This window comes from Puntigrus tetrazona, chromosome 7 (genome assembly GCF_018831695.1).
Source record: "Puntigrus tetrazona isolate hp1 chromosome 7, ASM1883169v1, whole genome shotgun sequence".
Taxonomy (NCBI): Eukaryota; Metazoa; Chordata; class Actinopteri; order Cypriniformes; family Cyprinidae; genus Puntigrus; species Puntigrus tetrazona.
Window position 1 is genome coordinate 15609402 of NC_056705.1, and position 20078 is coordinate 15629479.

Consider the following 20078-nt stretch of genomic DNA (forward strand, 5'->3'; position numbering starts at 1 on the left):
AGAAAACAAAATTAAATTATTGAAAAAAAGAACAACAAAAACAACAATAATGTAAAACTACCATATTTAACGTATTAAACAAAAGTCTCAAAGAAAATGGGAAAAGGAAAATACTCAAGTTAAAGATCATGAAATCAACGGACAGACAGGAAGGTATATTTGACATCACTTCCGCCTCCGTACTTCACTTCCGCTCGGCCTCGGCTCTGTCTTTCTCTTCCTCGCTCTCAAACCCGCCATCATGGGTCGTATGCACGCTCCTGGGTAAATGTTTATTTTACGCTAAAAACGCGTTCTATAGGTCACACTACCGTCCCTAATGTACTGTTAATTATTCATAGCATAGGCTGAGTCTCAAATACGGTTTCCTTTGGAGTTAGAAAGGAGATTTTAAGAAGTACATCGAGTCCCACGTTCCCTCCTCGTTCGGCAGCACATGTAGAGTGAGGCGCTGCAGGATGGGCTCATGAACGAGCTTTACACGCCGATTCATTTCACACACGGTTGATCTGTACGCTCCGATTGTTGTCGTGTCACATCGTTTAGTTTAACATAACCTACGTTTGTGTACCGGATGCGTTCGACGGTTCGTTAGGGCTGATCAGACCACGTCCTAAACGTTTTATGCATTTATCAGAACATTTAATAGTCAAACCCTTATTTCAAAGTCAGTTTAGTTTTAGGATAACTTACCCTTCTGTTCACGGACTTAGGCTTTATTTATTGCCTGTTAATGTTTACAGTTATTGTTTACAGTGTGGCTTATTAATGGACAAGGGAGATTGTAGTTTACTGTTTCATTGTGAAAAATGTATTTAACTGTTAAATGTTCTTTTTTTTTTTAAGCAAGGGCTTGTCCCAGTCTGCGCTGCCGTATAGACGAAGTGTCCCAACAGTAAGTCCATTGATTCAGAGTTTTGTTACAATAATGGCGTTCTAAATCTACAAGACTGATTGTCAATTGTTTTGTATTTTAGTGGCTCAAGCTGACATCCGATGATGTTAAAGAGCAAATCTTCAAATTGGCCAAAAAGGGTCTGACTCCCTCACAGATTGGTAAGTTTTTATGGACGTCAAATGAATTTTAAGTGCAGCCAGGCCCATTGTATAACAATTTCAGATATTTATAGCCTTATTTTTTTCCCAGGGATCATGAAAAGACATGTTTGAAATCAGTTAATGAGTAAAATGGTTTCAGCGGAGGCCCATTTGCTAGCTGCATTCCAGTTAAAGTGAATACTGATGAGAATATCTTTGCTAAATTTTTATAGATGCTTTTTTTTCTATCATGAATTTTGATATTTGTGGATTAGATGTGTATTGACGCATATCTGTATTGTTTGTCTGCACAATTTAATTATGGACCTAACATCTCCTGCCATTTTCTCATTAGGTGTGATCCTGAGGGATTCCCATGGTGTTGCTCAGGTGCGTTTTGTCACTGGCAACAAGATCCTTAGGATCCTGAAGTCCAAAGGTCTGGCCCCTGACCTGCCTGAGGATCTCTACCACCTCATCAAGAAGGCTGTCGCTGTGAGGAAGCACTTGGAAAGGAACAGAAAGGTAATAAAGCAGTTGTTCACATTTGATCATGTACTTGCTGCTTTGAAGTGCACATGGTGATTTTTGAAGATTTATGGAAAAATCAGTCCAATGGCTCCTCATTGTCACGTGTCTTCTTGCAGGACAAGGATGCTAAGTTCCGCCTGATTCTGGTTGAGAGCAGAATCCACAGGCTTGCCCGCTACTACAAGACCAAGAGAGTACTTGCCCCCAACTGGAAGTAGTGAGTGTTTGTTTTACTTGTTTTATGACATTACAAATAATTCCATCAGGAATTAATGCACATTTCATTGTCCCTTTCTTTGCTTGTAAGAACTGAGATATTTCTTATGTGCTAGATAAAGGTTGGAGGTAAATTAGCAGTTTGGCTTTTTTGTGCCAGCACTGCCAGTCCCCTTCACACAAAAAACTGCTTTGCCTTTCTTTCAAAATGTGTTTTTCCTAAATTTATCTGATTTTGTGTGTTTTCATCCACAGTGAATCCTCCACAGCTTCTGCACTGGTGGCATAAATTTGCAGTTTTTGGACAAATAAAAATATTTGGATCAATTCAGTTGTTTCTGTGAGACTGGTTTTCTTAAGTTGCATTGTGTGGAATACATTGGGACGCGTGTCTGAATTCTGTCATGTAAACGTCTTTTTGAGAATCCATCATAACCGAATATTCACATTGCTCTTTTCTCTTACATAATTTCAGACATTAAAATTATGGCTAGCATTTTGTGCATTGAATTTATTGACAGTGTACACTAAGAATAATAAATTAAATTGTTCAAAAAAGGTGTTTATATATTAGCTATTGTCTAATGGGTGTTACGTTTGAATGGACAAAGATCTAACTGTATGTCTAGCTAACACCCAGATTAAAGTTTTCTAATATTTTGTTTTTTTTTGTTTTGTTTTTTTTAATCAGAAAAAATCACATTTGTGCATCTTGAACCTCTTTCATAAAACAGGTTTGCCAAATTGCCCCGTTTTTTTTTTTTCCAGTTAGTGTGATTTACTGTTTTGGTTCAGAAAAGTACTGATTGAAATAAGCCTGGCTTATTTAATAAACAGCCCTGTACTGGTTCATGAAAATGAATATATGCTTGGCTCTATAAGGCTCTATAATGTTTGCTAGCTGAGTGTTATTAGTGTAAGAAAATGCCAATTATTGTAAGGAAGTTATTAAATTAGATTAAGATTAGTGACGACTCAATACAGAGAAGCCTTGGAGAAAGCGGTTCATTGTAAAGGATACACTGAAGTAAGTGACTTGTCCGCTAGAGGTCAGCATTCACTCACCATTTAAAACGTGATATAGATGATAAAAAATCCACTTCATGAATCAGTGCCGTAGAAAAGAATCTATTAAAAATAATCATCTGGTGTACAGGGTATTAAAAAGACGAAAGAAAAAAACCCAAAGCTAATGGACATTAGACAAACGTGAAATTAAATTCTTGGTTACGGACGCTTTTAGTCAGCCTTTCATAACCGGCACATTTTGTATGCTTTAAAAACTTTGTACATTTGTTCAATAATGGAGTCTGGCTTTTATTCAAAGAGCCTTTACATCATCGCTTTAAGCAGCTTCTGAAAAGCTCTGGCGGTCCGTTATGAACAACGTTTTCAGTTTGATTAGAAATCATTTAGTGCTAATAGAGGTCACGTCACTGAGATGAGGTATTGTAAAGTGTGACATTAAATAACGTACACTTTCCAGAAACCGTAGGCTCCTGCAGTGATTTCCCTGTAGATGTGCGGGCTACATAATATCATATGACTCACTGACGCCGTTTAGCGCGCGCTTGTATTTGCGACTGAAATCGCCTATTGCGGACCGCTTTATTCTGCAACTGCAGACGCCTCTGTGTGAACCTCTCCTAAGAGAGAAAAGTATACACTGAGTCACCTTGCAGCACCGTGAGCTGCTGGCAGCGGCGAGGAAACCATCAGCAGTACAATACTGCAGAGCTGCGGAGGACTGCACCCCGTTACCGAAGGCGAGGGACAAGAAGAATAGACGGAAGACCTTTTAACCGGTATTACAGAAAGCCCCTAATTCAAACAAGCTTATTAGCCGGACGTGTGCTGTGCCTCAGTTGGAGGCATATGGCGTTTTATTCAGGCGGACTTGGGTCACAACACGGAACGCGGTCAGGTCCCACGGTGCCGGTGTGCGCGTGCCCAGGGTTAGGGTCCTGTCAGTCACAGACTGCTACTCCCAAATCAACTCGACCGCCTCTAAAAAAGTGTCAGTCAAAGCCAAGGGACTCGGCTGTGCGAAACCGCTGACACAATATCAAAGTGCCCTCTGCAGATGTCATTTTTGTTTCATTTTTACATGAACAAGAATTTTAGGGGTCCAGAATACGAATGCCGGTGTCTTCTTTCGAAATAATTCAGCCTATTATATATGCATTACAACAGTGGGAGAAATGCTTGCAGCCGAATGCTTTATTATTAAGATCAGTAAAAGAGTGTAAATGATTTGTCAGAAAATAAAGAGAAATAAACCCACAGCTGTTGCCTTTGTAGCAAATATTACTGCAGCCACAGTCATATTTTTCCTTTGTTTCGTCGAGGTCTCTTCTGTTGGAGCTTAAGTCATCCTTGGGGGGTTATGTTGCATCAAACCAACAAAAGACTTGCCGCCAAAAGTTCCCCCAACTCCAAAGGGATTCTGTGCTAAAATATTTATACAGCTCTCAAGTGTTTGATGTAGATACACAACTGGAGCCAATTGGCGAGAACGGAGTGTAAAAACAGAGTGTAAATCAGCGATACAAGGGAACGATTCCTGTTTGTTCAAGGGAAATGGTTCACAAAAATCCCATTACTCCAGGCCTTTATCCCAGCCAGTTCATATGTTTTTACCAAGTCTGATATGTTCCTGGATCAACATATTTTCCTCGTCCTGCAACAACATTCTTTTGAAAACTTTAGTAGGATTTTTTTTTGTACAGTAAAAACTGTAATACTGTGAAATATAATTTAAAATAATTGTTTTTTATTTGAACGTGTATTTTAATAGTTAATATATATTCCAGGGATAATAAGTGATGACATACTGCAGTGTCCCATGATCTTTCATAAAGCATTCTAATATGAATATCAATATTGAAAATTTGTGTTACTTTGTATATTTGGTAAAAATGCATTTTTATGCAACTGCTTTAGGAACAGGTAAATGTCATTTCATGACAAAATCATGTTGATATTTCTATGAAAACACTAAATGCACACACTGAACATGAAGTAATGTTTATTGTAAGCTTTTTAAAATGCACAGCAATTAGTGCATGACACACACACACACACACACTAATCTTATGATGACAATTTATTAATAATAATTACACTAAATATAATTTATTTCACTGTAATACAGTCATTGTCTTGTGGTACACTGACACATGTAGCGTGACACTGAGCAGTGCCTCTTATACTAGGATGAAATTTATGGTTGGCTTGAGAAGACCAGTCCAGTTTGGCGCAGCGTAAGCATTATTGTAATGTCATGGTTGAGATGGCTCATCCTCAGTGCGACCAAAGGCGGTCATAAGTGATAGAGCTGATAGATTGAAATCCTCAGCTGTGTCATTTTTATTCACCCTGGTACACACACAAACAAGAACAAACACCATGACCTTCCATATTAACTGCTGCCTGCACAGAATGACCTTTAGAGGTGCGCTCTGAGCAAGAGCAAGACTCTCTCCTTTACCATACAAAAGTGCCTTTGTTTTACACCGAACCGATTTCCTATTAACATAATTAATTAACTTGCATGACCAGCTGAACACTTGAACAGTTTTTGAGTGTAAATCTCTATTTTCACGATCACAGGGGGAATTGTCTAGAATTTGATAATGGCTTACTGAGAATCGTACAATGACATTAGTAATAAAACACATTTACTTTAGCATGGCTTTTTGGGGTTTATTTCCAGAGCACAGTTATGAATTTAAGCTCGCTGTTCCCATAGAACAATAACCACTAATAGCATTTGTGAAATATCCCCACCTGCTGTTTGAACTGGACTCATATATAATCTCACTATTAATCACTTTAGTTTATTTCCCATTTCATTCACTCCCTAAAAAGTACAGGTAAATGTTCTCTTTTTTGAAACATAAGAGTATATATAGAAACTTTTCACACACATGTCTGTTGAGCTATCCTTGTGGGGACTGTCTATAGGCGTAATGGTTTTTATTAGCTTCTTTGCTCAATTTTGCTCAAACTTTTTGCTCAAAAGTCCCCTAGAATCTGTGAGTCCTCAGTTTTAGGTCTCCACCATAACACCATAACAGACAGACACACACACACACACACACTGACACACACACACACACACACACACACACACACACACACACACACACACACACACAAAAGATAGAATTACTGAATATTTGAAGACATTTCATTTGCAAAAAGAATTAACTCACCCTGTTTATGCACATTTTTTTAAACACTCATAAAGAAAAAGGAGATATTTTACAGTATAAGGTCAACAGTCAACTGTCAGCCAGACTACAGACTGTAGATGGCTATAAATAGCATGGCCTAGTGGAAGGATAATCAGCTGTTGTTGCAGTTGGATTGTTTCTTTTGTAGTGACTCTGCCCTGCCTTAGTGAGAAGTTTGACCGGGTGTGTTTCTGCGGTTATGATCAAGAATGTATGGGAGAGTCTTTAGGTATGAGTTTCGTGTCAGAGATTTCTCTTTAAGTCCTGACGTATTGGCACGTTTGCTTTCTGTGAGGAAGCGTATTCTTGTCCAAATATTAGCTCAAGCTCATGTGTCCATTTACCAGCAAATGCTTTGGATAGCCCGGTTAGTTAATATTAAATCAGATAACCAATTATTCATTACATTTATTTATTAGGTATATTTAAGTATAGGAGTGCTCTGAAATATAAAATGAGACGCAATTAACGTTAGTTTACACACTTTTTAAAGTTTCTCTTGCATATGATCGACTACCACTGAGCATTAATTAAATATCAATAACATACCTGGATAGCTAAATAATAATAATAGTCTTGTCTAGATACCTATATTTAAAGGTAATCAAACGACTCAATATTTTCGAGCTGCACGCGCGGATCTCGAAAAGTGGCGCGAAAATGTAAACAAAGCAACTTTATGCTGTCTTTGTCAGCAGGGAGCCAACAAGACTTCCTCAGCATGTCTAGGACTCAAGAAAAAAATGTTTATTCCGCAAGATATGTTTTCTCAGTCGGATATTTTTGGCTGGGAAACACGCAGGAGAAACGTTTGCCTTACAGACAGGCCTAACCTGACTAAAATAATCACTCACTTCGTACTATTGTCATTTAAATCATTAGCCACTGTGACTTGCCAAAAAGCTCAAATCAGTGAAGGCTGTTGTCATGACCGCAACACAACAACACATGTCCAAATGGAGTCTGGCTTTATTACAAATCTTGCAAGGTAAAAACAAGTATCCGACTGTTTCAGAATGCGCGTGTGACTTGCGGGAATGTTAATCTGTCTTTGGTTTCTAAGTGTAACTCGATCTGCGTGAAGTCACACTCTTACAGAATTGGCTTTGGTTTAATAAAAGCTAGAATTTCGTCGGCGACATCTGTGCACTCCCAGCATCAACATCCCGCCTGATTAATGATGCCCTGTTTCTTTTTTTGTCGGCTTATAACTGGGACAAAGACTTTCTCCAAGTTTGGCCTGCCCCTTTAACAGCAGTGCAGCCCTAGTGGTGATTATCGGACTGTCCGATTCCCTGGAAACTCTGCGGCGCAGCTCTCACTTTAAACCGGGATCATGGCGGCTCCGCTCGGGCGGGACACACTACCTGAGCACTGGTCCTACGGAGTGTGCAGGGATGGCAGGGTATTTTTCATCAAGTAAGCAGCCTACGAAGGGTTTAATCGCAGTCGTTGCATTTGATCGTGGTTCTGGTGAATCCGCACCTTTCCCGATGGGTCTCGTAACAGGTGTTTCTGTTTTCCAGCGACAAAACTCGCAGCACTACTTGGCTCCATCCCCGCACTGGTGAACCTGTCAACTCAGGACACATGATACGATCAGGTACGGTAACAAACTATGCTTTCTAGTCTAAACTTTGCACCCTTAGTCGGATACTGCGGGACATGTGTTTAAAGTGAACTGTGGAAACACGTCCTCTGCATAACTGATGGCTGGCTACTTTCTGTTTCATTAAGAACTTAATGGAGTTTTGTACAAATATTTCTCTCCTCGTAGATTTACCGCGGGGATGGGAAGAGGGCTTCACCGAGGAAGGCGCCAGCTACTTTATAAAGTAAGCGATAGTACATTTCTGATTGTGTCCTTGTGAGACCGCGGGGATGCGAGTGCAACCGCAAAGCCCTCCCCAACGAGCGATCACTCTCTCTCGCCTCTCGCGCTGATCAGTGTCCGCTGTCTGCTACCTGATAACTGAATCCAGGCAGAGGTTTGACTCAATGATTACTGTTGATTTACTCTTCGACCTAAATTATGGGGCGAATGGTTGCCAGCTATTAGTTTGTTTGCCTGTTGGGTTGTCCAGTTAACAGTTAACTGTCTGCGATCCATCTAATTGTCATTTATTTATTTTATTTATTCATCAGTGTCACTATATATATATATATATATATATATATATATATATATATATATATATATATATATATATATATATATATATATATATATATTTCACATCCATCTCTATATATATGTCTATCTCTATTCATCCATCCTTCTCTAACTGTAAACGATTGTTACATTTCTGTAACAAATTTAATATTTGCATTCTGATTTGCTCCACACACACACACACACACACACACACACACACACACACACACACACACACACACACACACACACACACACACACACACACACACAGTAGCATTTCCACAACTTGAAATAATATCTCTCTCTTAAACGTTAGCATTTTCCCAGCAACTGTTTTTTTTTTTGCAATTTAATGGCAAGGTAAAATAAAAAGCATATTTAGAAATGTTCATTATTCTTATTCTAGTTTGTCTGTTTCTATCTACCCATCTTATCTCTCTATTTGCACATCCAGTCTGTTCGTCAACATCCTTCTCCACCATGTCCAGCAGGTGAGGAGACTCACATATAGATAGTGAGTGGCAAAAGTGAGATGAAGTGGACTGTGGCAGGGAGAGGAGCACTGCTTAGGGAGCTGCCTGAAAAAAAAAAAAATTGCTGCTAGGACACTAATCATTTTCAATGACAGTGGCAGGCAGAACTTAGAGAGGATGCAATCCCATAAAATTGGTGCGAATAAGCGTGAGAGTATTGGAGTGCCTCTGGGGCTGTGGTTAGTGCTGCTGTATAGCACGTTGCCTATTTGTCCCGAATTTGACAGAATGTGTGGCTTGGCACAGTCAGTAATTTCTTACATAGATCTTGACACCGTGCTCTTCCTTTTGTGGTGTGATCAGTTTTTAAACAAAGCCTCTCTAAAGATGCTTCGGTAGTATGAATATTACAGAAATTAAAGCAAAATATCTAATATCCTCCCTGCAATTAGATGTCGTGAACATTGCAGCTGTTCCCTATGTAAGGTTTCCCAAGATAATTCAGTGTAATTGTAATAAATACTTTCGTATTAACGAACCAGCTCATGCTCTGAAAGATGATTTCCCTTGGAACCAGTAGATTCTATTTTCAGTCTTTCCTCTGAAATGGATTTTATTCAAGTTAGAATATGAGAAATATTTCGGCATTGCATTATTTAAACATTTCATTACTTTAACGCGATTTTTAACCTTGCTATAGTTTGGTAGAATGTCAGATCATTGCCATACTTACAATTGCTTATTGCTTGTATCAGCACTGCATTTTTGTCTTGCAGCTTTACCTGTCTAGTTGGCTTTAGATTAGACAGTTGATAATGGCTTTGTCCTAAGCTACATGATGACAAAGAGTTCTTAACTGTGACAGCAGAACCGTTCGCCATTGTCTTTGCAGCAATACTAGTTAATTATAGAGCCCTCGCTACTGTTTACAGTCACCCATGCAGCCCATTATCCCTCTCTGTGCCCACTTAATGGAGGAAACGAAGGGCATTGCCCAGCAAGAAAGGATGGATTTTCCCATTAAAATTCTTCTCATGTATGGCAATGGACCTTAACCTTCCCCGTTTAGCGGATGTTGTACCCTGTCTGTACGTGTGTACGTGCGTGTGCCCATATGCCCGTGGAATGACAGAGATGTATGGTGCGATCACACATCCAATTCGTGGTGGCTCTGCTCTCCAAAGTCACTTTACCCATTCGGCTCTGCTAATGTGGAAACCACAACCAGACTACCACCATCACAGTCAACGTATCTCATTCACTGTCCTTCATTGTATGACCTGTTCCATCTGAAATATACAGTAAGAGTTTGTTTGCAGTACTTCAGTAAATCATAAGCACGCACTGGCTTGTTTAATTAAATTGAGAAATCAACAAGACAGCTGCCAGTAAACAACCGATGTGATTGCACTTTATGCTGCACAGTGCAATATTAACAAACTAATTGAGGCAGCAGGAGTGAATGAGAGACAATGTGAAGCTGCTAGATAAGATTTTTTCCTTGCGGATTTCTGTCTGAATGGTAAAGAGCCCGTCTTCTGCACAATTACCATGCAATGACTTGCTGCAGGATTGCAGTGAAACAAATGTTTACTTGTGGCTTATTTTCAGTATTCGCTTTGGAGAGCCCTTGAATTCATTCACCAGAGTAAATATAAAGTGCATAATCCTACAGTGACGGAACAGGGCTGTTAAAAATTTGGTCGTATTGGATGGAGCTTTTGGTAACCCAGTTTTATTATTAAAATTTTTCATGATGTATTGTTTCTTTGTTTTGCGCATAAGTTGTTTTATTCAACATGAGTCTCATTGCGCACAGATGCCAAAATATCAGGCAGCCGCTAGATCTGACAGATCTACCTTTGAGAATATCACAGTAATCACCCAGTTATCTCAAAACGCCACCAACGTAGCCCATGTGTGTCTTGCTCTCTGCTTTGCATCTAAATAACGCCACTTTCCCATAAAGCTGTTTATTTGTTAGTTTAATGCTCTACTGGTGTCTGTCCAGAAAACTGCATCTCGTCAAAGCTGCTATAGTGAGAGGGGGTGTTTTAAAGGTCAAAGAAAATGATTTTAGAAATGTGTTATTGCTGACAGTTTTATTGTGGGCCATGTGAAGGGACTCATTGTGCTACGTCTGGGCACAGTCAAATACTGAACAGTGCAGCTCAGAGGCCTTAGAGAGCTGAAATGTCAAGACTGTAAAGTAATGCACTTATTTGTGGGCTAAATGACATTACGGTTCCTGTTTTGATCCTGCTGGACATTGTCTTTGTGTCATTTTGTGTTAACGGGCTAGAAAAGGCAGCCGATTGTTATTTTAGTTGAAAAATGCTAAAATAGGAAAGGCCGCTTGTTGCCTATTTATACCTTTTTAGGCATGGCTTGTGCCTACCAGCCCTTTAATGTGTCTATTTCGTGGTTTAAATTGCATTGCATACTGGTTATTTGACTTACTTATGCCAAAGAATTTAGCGTGCACCATTTGTGTCAGGAAAATGGTGTGTGTATTCCCTCACTTCAAACTTCAGAAAAAATATTTTTTTCATTTCTTCCCTTGTAATTTTATAAATCAACATTAATGGCTATAGACTGCATAGTGTAGAGTACTGAATGTTATTAAATGTGGAGCACAAGGGAATAGGGTGAGAGTGATGCTCAGACTGTCCTTGAGACAAAGCATGCTTGGGTTACATTAGGCACTCTCAGAGACCATCATTTCTGCTGATGTGATTATTATTTTTGTGGTTCATAAGGGACTGCTCTGTATCCGGCATACTGGATTATTATCCAAATTATATTTGATATACTGCAGGCTTGAATTATGCCAAACATTTAATAAGCCCCATAAAATGTATAGCTAATGGATTTACTTTGTGTCTGTACCCATCCAGCCTTCATCTAATTAAGCGATATGAATGGGGGGAAAGCATCTTAGATGTTCCCACTCATTTTGAGACATTGCTGCCAATAACAGAGGCACATGTTCTCCATCACTGTATGCTGGAGAGAAGACTGAAGGTGGATTTTGGGTTGACTTTAAAAGTGATCATTTTTTGAAACAGGTGTCTTTTCCAGTCTTAAATTAAAGCATATTTTTTCCGTTAGTGTTATAATTATGCAGTTTCATATGAATAGATTATAAGATGCATAACTGTATAATAGATTGTTTTGAATCAATGAAGAATCATGTGATTATAAGGACAAGAGTAATAGATATTGAAAATTAAATTAAATTAAATTACATTTAAATTATTTAAAAATTAAATTGTCATAATATTCACACCATTACAGTATTTTATTGAATTTGCATCAGCATTAGAGACAATTATTTTCATACATTTTTCATCACAATTTTAACACGTAAATAAATAAGGAACACATACAGCTGTTTTGTAGCATGACCTATGTGACTTTAGTAGAAGGTTGTGACTCAGGACAAACGATCTCTGAAAGGTCCTCAAAGGTCAGCTGAGCGTGAGGGATGCTTTATTGAATGCAGTGTACATCAGAAGGGTTTGGCTGAGTCATAAAGAGTCAAGGTGATTCATCTCTGTAGCCTGCATTGAAGCCTCCGATAGTGAATGGCAGGAGGTCTCAGCAGGCCTCTGCTCCAGCCAGGACGATCAGACGTGTGAGGAATGGTGGATGTGCAGGAGTTGTCCTTTCCACTCCACATCTGTCTCGCTTCAGCAGCTTTTCAGAAGGGTTTGAGGGTCAGTGTTGTTTATCAGAGTGACTGTCTGTCCTTCATATTACCAAGGACTCATATTGACAGGTCAGTGGACAGAGGTCTTAATTAGTGCGTGCTGTGATATTCTATAGTTAAACCATTGCCCTTGGCTTATTACTGACCAATAGGCAGTATTTCAGCATTCTCTTGATTGTGGGGATGGATTAATTACAGCAGCTTCAGAAGATACAAGAATGACTGCTGAAATTGTGTTGTGAGTTTAGATCACCTATAAATTGAAGTTCTGACTTTATTTCCTCATGTTCGATGCAGGGTTGTCAAGTCCATGTTTTTCCATGGAATTGGGCTACTTTAAGGATGTATTCACACCCTTGTTTGAGCACTACAAATACTCTTAGAGCGGTTATGGTTGTTTATGTGAACAAAAATGTTATCTCACATCCCACTAAAAGGACACAGAAGCAAACCATACTCAGTTTGGTTTGTTTATGGGTATGTTTTTAGTTTGATTTTCTCATGATTTATGAAAACATTGACGTCCTTGTACGCTTTGTATGGACCAACATAACAGTAATGCTTGAGACTGAACTGAGCATTTTATTATTTCTATATAACTTTATTATTATTAGTATTAGTAATGTTACATAAAAACTATAAACAAATAAGTAAATAAACAAACAAACCAACCAACTGTTAAATCTAAGAATACAAATGTCATTTATGTCATCTACAGCTAACTGTGCATTAAATTATTTAATGCATTCATCATTAAGTATTCATCATTCAACATGCCCGGTAAGATCATGTATTTAAATGCATGAATTTTAACATTGATTTTGAAGTAATTATAAAGAAACAGAGGTATGAAAGTAACATGTTTGAATTGTGTCTGCAAATAGTAAAGCTATGAGTTTCATTTTTATTTCTATAAAAAAGCAAAACGACAGAGACCCAAATTGTGGGATGGTGGGAGCTGATTTATTTTGACTGCCCAGTAAAGGTAAAACAACCTGGCTCTTGCAAGTTTTGTGTTGGGTCCCACGGGGAGTTCATAATTTTCACTTTTCTTTTCACGATTTTTAAAATGTTTAGCTGTGTTTTGCTTGCTGCAACACTCTCTTGCTGCAGTTAGCAGTACTGTTGTGGAGGAAGAGATTTAAAGTGTGTCCAGTTGTATAAAATATATTTTTAACAAGCGTTTAACAGAGACTCTCTTGCAAAATATTTTGGTTTACTTACACAGATTGAAATTTAGAGGTAGCTGGGTAGGCAGTGTTTTAGCGAATCTCTGGCAAACCCATGTGAACCTGTGTTTACTGTAACAGAAGCGAAATAGAATATTAAGATCGAGTTTGCTTGCTTGAGTGTGACAGGATCTTAAAGTGACTAACAATTCCTGTGTCAGTTACTTTAATATTTTATCTCAGAGCACGTTTCTCAGGTTACTCGGAATAGAAATTGTTCTAGGTAAAGTTGTTTGAGTCTCACATCAATGTTTCTTTGGAAAGGTGTATTTTTGTTGCCGTTTCATTCACATGAAATGAAATATGTTGTCTATCGTGATGATAAGATCTATGTTGACTCTGTTTGAGATGTACCCCCCACTCCAGACCCCCTTCTTTCACTTCACTGCTCATCCAACAGCCTGAGCTCAGGCCAAGTCTGCATGTCGCTGCCGTGACAACAGCCGCTGCTTGTGCAGCAGGTTTTTGGAAATAAGAGGAGGCAACACAATGGTGGGACTGTTGAGTGTGAGCGGCCGTAGTAAAATCGAACTCATTTACATGAGCACTGTTGCAGGAAGAATATAGCCTCCTCTTGAGAACATACACTACCATTCAAAAGTTTGTGCTCTGTATTTTTTTCGGGAAGGAATTAATATTTGTATTCACTTCTAATGATAGATTATAGATTATAGATTATATCTGATTTACTTTGGAAACATGTAAACAGCCATTAGCATGTGTGAAAAGCACCAGTGGATTGGAAAAGTTTGCAATGTGGATTTCCCAGTTTTTCCACTCCAAAAAGCCAACGGATACTCAGAAAAGTCATTCTGTACTGAATTTGTGCAATTCTATATCTCCCCAAAGGCATTTAGACACAATGGTGTCCTATTGGGACAATATCCTTTTTGTCATTTGGGTTTACATCCCACTGGAGCTGCAGTGGAAGTGTTGTATTTCCATGAGACTGTAGCCCTAAATTGACCGCCTACAGAGAATCAGATTCCCAAACACCAGCTCTCCTACACTCCCACAGTTGGAACTCTTGGGAAAAAATGTAGAATTTCAGTTTTTGGTATTTTTACCTCTATTGCCCTTTCTCTCCAGATCCGCTCACGGTGTGTTGAGCCCACCCCCCACTATTGGTTCAGCCTCCTGCAGTTCTTGGGACGCCATCAGTTAATTAACCATGATGTGTTTCGGTAGAGTGGAGGCAAAACACTTTAAATGTTGATTAAAGAGGATGGATTTCCCTATAGGCACCATCTCCCAGCAATGTCAGTGAAGCAGCACTTGTGCCAAACCAGCGGTCCCCCTCCACACATCACTGTTCCTGTGAAGATATGTTTTTATGTCTCTTACCTTTATTACAGAGACAAAACTTCCTCATCCTGCAAAAAGACCTTTTGACTTTTTATTTTTTGATGGTGTAGAGTCATGCTACATTAGCTGCTGTCACACCGCTTTGAAATGTAGTGAAAATACACTCATTCTCCAGGCTGTTTTTGCATAAAACTGTCATGTTTTGGATATTAATTACATTCTTTACTCTAGATATTGTAATTATAATTTAACCTGGAGACCTATTAGGATGGACCAGAACGTCCTGATTTTCTTCAGAGTTAAACGAGCAGCTTGTAAATTTTAGTGGCATCTAGTGGTCGAGATTTCGAATTGCAACCAACGGCTGGTTCCCCGCTTATCCCTCCCTTTAGAGAAGATATGTGGCAAGACAGGATTAAAAGATAGTTCACACTATAGTGTTTTAAGTTAACGTCTGTAATCGGGGGAAAACCACGAGGTGATCGGCGCTTAATGTGTGAACTATTCAGAGACGCATCGCAGGCGCTTTGCCAATGACAAACAAATATCTAGCGTGCTAAATATCTGAACTGCAGCACGGCTTGGGTTGAGGCCACCAGAAGTAAAAAAAACAGCAGCAGCAACATGGCATCAAAAAACTATTGACAGAAGAAATGGAAGAATTTTTTTTCTAATTGCTTTTTAAATTGCTTTTTAAATTCACTGTATTGCCTCAATTCAAACTTGTGAACCAATTTTCTTTTTTATATTTACATAAAGCACAAAATGAAAATGAATTATCAAAGTATTTTATTTAAATCGTGGAACGTACCACATTAAATTTAAGTCGACCGAAGTTAATCTTCTCTTCGGTCTGATTTGTGGTTAAGGCTAGAAGGGTTACAGCGGTCTACTGGCCATATGCGTATTTACATATTTTCAAAGCCAACAATATAATTAGAAAAATCTGAAAATAGTTTTAAAAGTTGGTTTTATTACTTCAGAGTGTCGCAGCGTTTGTCTTTTTGCAGTAAAGGTCCTGTCATAGTTAATGAGTGGGAAGATGGCGTGAAGCAACGCAAGGTTAGCTGCATTGAAAAAAGATTAAATTCCGAGGATTTTGTCCACAAAATTATAAAAGCACGTTTTCTCGTATGCAAAACAAGTACTTTAAAGGAATTCCTTAGCTTATTACCGTTACTGTGGCAGCCAGCAAACAAATTCACTAAGTGGTTCCAGTGCAAATACTGTTTTTTTTTAAGTATTATTACGATTCTGCCTTTGGGGTTGTTCAGCCAAAAATGAAAATTCTGTTGTAATAACTCGCCCTTACAGATATTTGTGATGAAATCCAAGAGCTCTCTTGGGTTTTAATAGTACTCTTATCTCAAAAAATGAAAATTTGATCCCCTTTATTTATTTAGGCTTTTCAAACTCTTTGTGCAAGCCTTTAGTCTGTAAAATAATATTTCTGACCTCTTTCATTATCTTCTTTTACTCAACTGGAAGATGTTGCCCACTTAACAAATAATGCCCTCCCGAGTGTTTAGATAAAGCAAATACAGTCACATAAACACTTCATCAGTTTATTCATCAGTTACTTGATGTATTTTCTGTCTGGTGTGTGATTTTGGTTATAGCTGTGCATTATTAGACTTTTTTTGGCCGTGTCAGGAATACTGTGTATGTGTGTGACCTTTACTTGACATCCTCTCCACTGAACTGTGTTTGTTTCCTTTGTGAAATTCCTACATGTGATTGGCTCACATTTGTAGTCAACCTCAGTGCAGTGGTTGTGCTTCGTCACAGTACGTCAGACAAAATATTGCAGCGAAAGCAAGGTTTTGCAAATATTTTAGGTGCAGTAGCTCTTTTTGGCTTATTTCGCTCAGCTGCTTCATACTATAATGTTTACATAGGATGGATGCTTACTCGGTAGCAGATGTTCACTTCAGTTAGATTGATTTGAAATCCGAGGAGTTCTGACTTGTTCACTAGCTCTGTTTGATCCCTCAGATGTTTCTCAGCATACGCATGAGGCATTATGAGACAGCATGTTTGTGCCAGTATTACCTCTCTCTCTCTCTCTTTCCCCCTTACCCTCTTTCTCTGAAGAGAATAGGGGATAAAGTGATTATGCTGCGTTTTTCAGTGAGGCAGGAGCCTTTCGCTGTGATGGGACTGCTTAATGTTTTCCTGTTGCGGTGGGGGCTGTGCGCAGTGGAGCCGCAGTGGACTGAACTGCACATGAGAAAAAAAGAGAAGTGCTCCTTTTGAACTACCTGCAGCATGAATCATTTATCTTGTGGAAATCGCGTTATTTGTATCTCACCAGCAAATGTGGGGGGTCTGCTTATGAATCCAGGCATGACTGATTGCCTTCAGCGGTACAGGGTTAGGAAAAATGCAAGAATTGGCTTCCTTTCCATTCATGAGCAGGAATTACAATTGAATTGGCCATGTTTCACAGGAGGTTGAAGTGGAATTTGAATCAGAATGACAGAAAGATAAATGTGTTGAATTGGAGTTTCACAAATGAAGGATTCGAGTTGTGCAACATAAAATATTTATTTCTTTATTATTTATTTAATTATAGGCATTATTCAGACTATGCCTATTATATGTCTAAAACATTTTCACGCAATGTGCATGACAGTATGTTCTCATTATTTTCAGATAGCGTCATAAGAATATATATAGACACACATTTTTTTATAGAGAACTTCACTCCATTCAGTATTTATTTGATCAAAAATACAATACATACTAATACTAATACTGTGAAATATTAGTACAGTTTAAAACAGCTATTTTCATTATGCTGATTTACTGTACTGGTTTAACAGTTCAGTTGTGCAAACGGTGACACATTTTTCTGTATTCTTTGAACAAAAAGTTCATTAAAGTTCAAAAGAACAACATTTATTTAATCTAGACATTTCTGTAACATTATATATGTTTTTACTGTCACTTTTGATGAATTAATCTATGAAAGTATTAAAATTCAATATCAAAGGACTAGATGTTACAGTCCCTGGTGTTGCACCGATACTGATCAAAAATAGGGAGTTCTTGAAGAAAAATGGCTGCGGCTTTACCATCAGGACACATCATCAGTTGTGTACCTCAGCCTCACAGGGCGTTTTGGCCATTCATCACAAGATGCCCTATACGGATGATCAGGCCTGGGTGTGTGTCACATGGTTAGCTATTTGCCTTAGCAGCCCAGCTGGTGTCACTCCTTTTCTTCCAGAGCCAGTGACTAGTCCTCTCTGCGGTGTCTTCGGGTCTTTGATGTTGACTTGGCTACAAAGCCCCTATACCCCTGCTCCACTGGGCGCACCTTTATCTTCCAGCCCCTGTTCTCTGCCTCAGCAATACTAAGTCGGAGTATTGCAATTTCTTCCACTCATAAACTTCCTCAGCATCCTCCCGGGGTACTGTAAGTTTGATAATGTAGGCAAGATGGCAGGAGTCTGGTCTCAGGGTGGTCGGAAGGTGAGCTTTTGATCCATATCCACTTTCATCTGCCAATCTCTGGACATGTTTAATGGGCTTAAATCAGGGATTGATGAGCAAATTCTCCATTTGTCCCCATCTCGAACAAAGGATAGTAGGTGTTGGCGCGCACTGCTTATTGAAGGGTCGGGCATTAATGGATACCCTCCTGTTCTCAATCTTGTTGGCTAAACACTTGAGAACCTGGTTGTGTCTCCACGTGTACCTGCCTTGGGTGAGGCTGGTTTTACAACCTACCAGAATATGCTTTAGGGTTGCTGGGGTCTTTTCAAAGTCATAACTGCAAATTAAGAAAAATAAACAATAAAGAAATAAATGCATTATTTAAAAAATATTGAAACTAACTAATTAATTAATTAAACGTACTGACCTCAGATATGAATGTTAGGTATTTTATAACCTGATTTTATTCAACATACAGTATCAATGTATTGATGTGTTGTGGGACATTGTTTGACATTGACTTTTTCAGCATCCTATGCAACCCAAATTCAATTCATATTGTGAAATCAAAATGAATCACACACAACCTTGGAGTACCCAGTCCAGTTTAAATGACTTGCCAGAGGGCAGCTCTCAGCCACATTCTGATCTAATCTGCAGCGTAGGAGACCAGTCGTGCTGATTTTCTGCTTACAACTGTTGTATTGTAGCCTCAAGCAATCTATATTGTCCAGACACCGTATGTCACTTCCTTTGAGAAAGAAATAGGCACCAGATACAAAGTGCTATGGTACCGTCACATCTTCCGTGACAAATGAAAGCCACGACAGGCTTAAAAACACATTGTTTGTGTTAGTTGAAACAAATGGGACTGAGTGTAATAACAGAGCATTGACGAGAGGGAAAGGACAGAGGAAAGACAATGAAGGGATTGAGAGAAGGGACAGTGGCTGCTTATGTTTTGCAGTATGTCACCAGGACCATTCAGTCAGATGCAGTTTGACTTGTCGTATTTAACCCTCCAGCCCACACTGAATTCATAAATGTGTCTGAGATCTAACTATGCAAGTCACACTATATGAGAAAGTTTGTAGACCGGAGAAACAGCAGACACAGGGGCCGTAGAGATGCTAGAGCCAGTGCCAGCATGGGTACCTCGTGCAGCTGCCTGCCGCTGGGCTGTGTAAACAAGCAGGATGTTGCTCGTGAGGAGACAGAGCTTGAACTGGAGACTATCAGAGAGGAAGAGGATGAAACAACATCAGTGGAGGAAAGGTAATGATTATATTATACACAGTAGGTTAATAGTTTTGATACTCAATGACAAAGTAAACAGCTGTGTAAGATCAGAATGAATCAATTCTGTCTATAAATGATTATTTCTCAGATTCCCTGATGTTAGTTTATGTACTGTTACTTTTCTTTAATATTTTAATTTAATATTTAAATTTGTATTTTATTTCTTTATTTTAATTGTAATTCAGTTAAACTTTTTTTGTAACAATTTTTTTTTCTTATTAAAGCTTGTTTTTTTTTCCTTAAGCTTATTTTACTTTAGTTGGTTGCCAATTAAAACTATATTTTAATTAATGAAAAGTATTTAACTATTTCTTGTGTAAAATGACTTCTTATACCTTAGACACATTTATGGGTTGGAGAGTTAAATATGACAAGTCAAACTGCATCTGACTTAGTAGATTTAGTAAAAGTTAACAATAAAAAAAACACTGAAGTTGA

The 20078-nt window shown here is 38.6% G+C and overlaps 2 protein-coding genes and 1 non-coding gene across 16 annotated transcripts in view; all 3 read left to right on the forward strand.

Annotated features, from left to right (window-relative positions):
- Positions 1-153: 153 nt before the first annotated feature.
- rps13 (ribosomal protein S13) lies at positions 154-2116 on the forward strand. The gene is made up of 6 exons (XM_043243250.1): positions 154-264; positions 847-895; positions 978-1056; positions 1394-1563; positions 1686-1786; positions 2041-2116. Exons 1-6 carry the CDS (start codon positions 242-244, stop codon positions 2072-2074), a joined length of 456 nt encoding a protein of 151 aa, XP_043099185.1. The 5' UTR covers positions 154-241; the 3' UTR covers positions 2075-2116.
- Positions 1842-1970, forward strand: LOC122349839. The gene has a single exon (XR_006251532.1). It is a non-coding gene; the product is annotated as a small nucleolar RNA SNORA19 (small nucleolar RNA).
- Positions 2117-7282: 5166 nt separating the features above from the next.
- The window catches only part of plekha7b (pleckstrin homology domain containing, family A member 7b), a 79846-nt gene continuing 67050 nt past the window's right edge, over positions 7283-20078 (forward strand). For 12 of the 14 annotated variants that reach the window (XM_043243816.1, XM_043243818.1, XM_043243812.1 and 9 more), the window contains exons 1-3: positions 7286-7442; positions 7550-7626; positions 7801-7858. In XM_043243816.1, coding sequence (XP_043099751.1) covers positions 7360-7442; positions 7550-7626; positions 7801-7858 — 218 coding nt within the window. In that variant the 5' untranslated portion in view covers positions 7286-7359. Of the gene's footprint in view, positions 7443-7549; positions 7627-7800; positions 7859-19347; positions 19617-20078 lie in introns of those variants that run through there. The other 2 variants (XM_043243810.1, XM_043243811.1) reach the window with 2 other exon arrangements.